Below are 2,993 nucleotides of genomic sequence, written 5' to 3'. Positions count from 1 at the left end.
GGACCTGCAGCCAACGCCGCTATGTTGGCCGGCGGCGGCGCCACTTCAGTGGGAGCTGCCGGACTCAACAGTAACCATAACAACAATAACAACAACAACGGCGGGACCCCTGAAGGCACTAGCCCGGGCACACTGAGCATGTACACCAGCGACTCACCAATCAGTTACCACGACGACGAGGAAGAAGACGACATAGCAGATGACAGCGCCGAAGAGCAGTACAGACAGATCTGCAACATGTACACAATGTACAGCATGCTGAACGCTGGAGCGGCAGGTAAGCTCTGTGAGTGGGAGTTCATTTTAGGGGCACTGTGTTTTATCTCGAGTTTCTGTCCTCTGATCTTCGGCTCTTGCTGTAGTGTGTTTACATGTACCAGTCTTGGAAAGTTTGCTCATCCAAACTTCTCAGGAGTGGAGTATGTTGTGGAGAACGAAATGTTTAAAAGACTGAAACCACTGACAGTTTTGAATCCTGCCTTAAGCTTATGAATTGTTTATACTTTGTTTAATCAAAAGGACTCACTCACATGGAATGGTTTGAATTAAATATTCAAAACACTGACAGTTATACTAACAGAAGTTTATTCAAAATATATGAGAAATGTGCATACAATCATTTGAATAGTGTCATCAACAATTGAGCTGTTCTTCCAGTCAACATGCACCGACACATGGTTTCCCTTTTCTTTGCTCTAAATGTGTGAAAGCTATGATTGACTTATAAACAGCAAGTTTGTCAATTTTAGACTCTTTTATTTTGGCAAAGTTTGTGTATGACTACTTTTTACTTTTGACTTTGTATCTGCTCTGAAACTATTGCACTAGTTAAGTAAAGTCTCCAAAAGATACCCAGCCCTAAATGTAAGTAGAAAAACTGATAACAATCCATCCTCCTCCATAGTGGTCGGGGAGCGGGTGGAAGCTCTTCCGGACTTGGCCCCAGACTCAGGTGGCGGACGGGGGGGAAGGGGGGCACGGTCCCGGCAGGACCTGGCGTCGCTGCCCGCTGAGCTCATCAGCCAGATCGGGAACCGCTGCCACCCGAAGCTGTACGAGGAGGGTGACCCAGCCGAGAAGCTGGAGCTGGTGAGCGGCACCTCCGTGTTCATCTCCCGCGCCCAGCTCATGAACTGCCACGTCAGCGCCGGCACCCGCCACAAAGTGCTGCTCAGACGCCTGCTGGCCGCGTTCTTTGACAGGTCAGTGTTTTGAACTAGACTACACCTAGACCACTTTTGTCGTTGAATCAGTTTTTCCTGTCTGATTTTGAAGATTGTGTTGTGAAGATTCTCTTTCTGTATAACATTATATTGTGTGTATCCGGTATCTTGTTTATGTGTTGATGTATTTTTTTGTCTTTCCTTCCAGGAGCACTCTGGCTAACAGCTGTGGAACTGGCATTCGCTCTTCAACCAATGACCCCAGTCGTAAACCCCTGGACAACAGAGTGCTGCACGCTGTCAAATGTAAGTCACAGAAAGATACACACTGTTTCTGATACTATAAATACTGAGAGTTGCATCTCAGTGCGACTGTGGAGCTGCCCGCATGCAAAGTCCCCATTGCTCCTCACCAACCATTCAGCCTTTGGTGTTTTTCAGTGTTTCTTTCTTCATCTTTCTCTCTTTCCCTTTTTCCTTCCTACAGTTTACTGCCAGAACTTTGCGCCGAGCTTCAAGGAGAGCGAGATGAACGCCATCGCGGCTGACATGTGCACCAACGCCCGCCGCGTCGTCCGCAAGAGCTGGATTCCCAAGCTTAAACTGCTGATGGCCGACAGCGACGCCTATTCCGCCTTCCTGGCCGACAGCGTGAAAATGGAGGCCGACGGGCTGGGGGCGGAGCAAGGCTTTGACCCCGCCTCCCTCGAAGCCGTGGCGGTGGCGGCAGCAGTGGCTGGCAACAATAACGAAGTGGGAGGCGGAGCCACGCAAGCAGACACCCTCCAGGGGGCAGGAGACGGCAGCACTTTGTTTTGAGTGAGTGAACGGACAGATAGATGAATGGACAGATGGACAGATTGATGTAGGGAGGGATGGCATTTCTCTGGGGCGATGAGTTGAGAGCGGTGACCACAGTGGTCGTGATGACAGTTGTCGCTCATCCCCTAGCCGCCATGTGTTTGGGGATCTATTTCTTCTTTTACACCTCTTTTGCTCAGTTTGTTCTGCTTCCCTTCCTTTGTTTGTCCACATTTCTGTCTCTCTCAGCGGCCCAGAATGCCTCTCTTTGGGTTGTTCCTCCTTCCTTTAATGGTAGAGAGAGATTGAAAGATGGAGAGAAAGGTAGCAGAGGGAGGAGGTTGATAAATAGCCCCCCCACACACCTCTTCATTCCTCTGCAACCTTTCAAGACCTGCTTGTTTCAGCCTTTATTTTTTAGTTTTCTGTTTTTAAGAGTGTGTACTGTCACTAAGGCCCTTTTCTTACCATAATCAATCACAGACATTCCCTGGGGAGGGGGGTGGGGGGAAGGGGGTAATCTTGTTTGGAGAAAGTGATTCTTTTCCTTCCCCAAACTCCGGTAACACTGTTGTTTTGATATTGAATGTATGCGTGGCGAGGCATCCGAACCGCAGCGTAGTGAGTCAGTGGAGGCTGAGTGAGCTTGTACAGAGCCCTTCTTTTACTCCTTTGTTTTGCTTTATTTCATCTGGACGGCCAGATGAAAGCTTCTCTGACAGCGTGGGGTTGATGAGGTCAGGGGTTGAAATGAATATTAATATGTACATTGGCATGGTTTATGATCTCCCCGACCCCACCAACCCTGCTCTTTAACCCCTGCTGGGCATGCTGGGAAACTGACCTACCAGCCGTTGGAGAGATGCTGGTGAGTTCTGACTGACGGTGCGGTGGCAGACGGGGAAAAAACTAAAGTTTGCTTGGCTTTTCCCCTGACCTCCCCTACTTTTTGACCCTAAAACATAAGACAATTATTCAGTTTCCCTTTTTTTTTGGTTTAAATTCTTAATTTTTTATTTTTTCGTGTGT

General features: G+C 48.4%; 1 protein-coding gene across 1 annotated transcript in view; it reads left to right on the top strand.

Moving 5' to 3' along the window:
• nacc1b (nucleus accumbens associated 1, BEN and BTB (POZ) domain containing b) overlaps positions 1-2,455 on the top strand; it is a 13,073-nt gene extending 10,618 nt beyond the window's left edge. The window contains exons 6-9 of the mRNA XM_035660158.1: positions 2-277; positions 905-1,202; positions 1,372-1,469; positions 1,651-2,455. Coding sequence (XP_035516051.1) covers positions 2-277; positions 905-1,202; positions 1,372-1,469; positions 1,651-1,982 — 1,004 coding nt within the window. The 3' untranslated portion in view covers positions 1,983-2,455. The remainder of the gene's footprint in view (position 1; positions 278-904; positions 1,203-1,371; positions 1,470-1,650) is intronic.
• Positions 2,456-2,993: the final 538 nt, after the last annotated feature.

The sequence above is a fragment of the Morone saxatilis genome, unplaced genomic scaffold (assembly GCF_004916995.1).
Source record: "Morone saxatilis isolate NCDOM2014 unplaced genomic scaffold, NCSU_SB_2.0 Contig17, whole genome shotgun sequence".
Lineage (NCBI taxonomy): Eukaryota > Metazoa > Chordata > Actinopteri > Moronidae > Morone > Morone saxatilis.
Note: the sequence above shows the minus strand (reverse complement) of the source record. Positions and strands in the feature narration are given on the sequence as shown.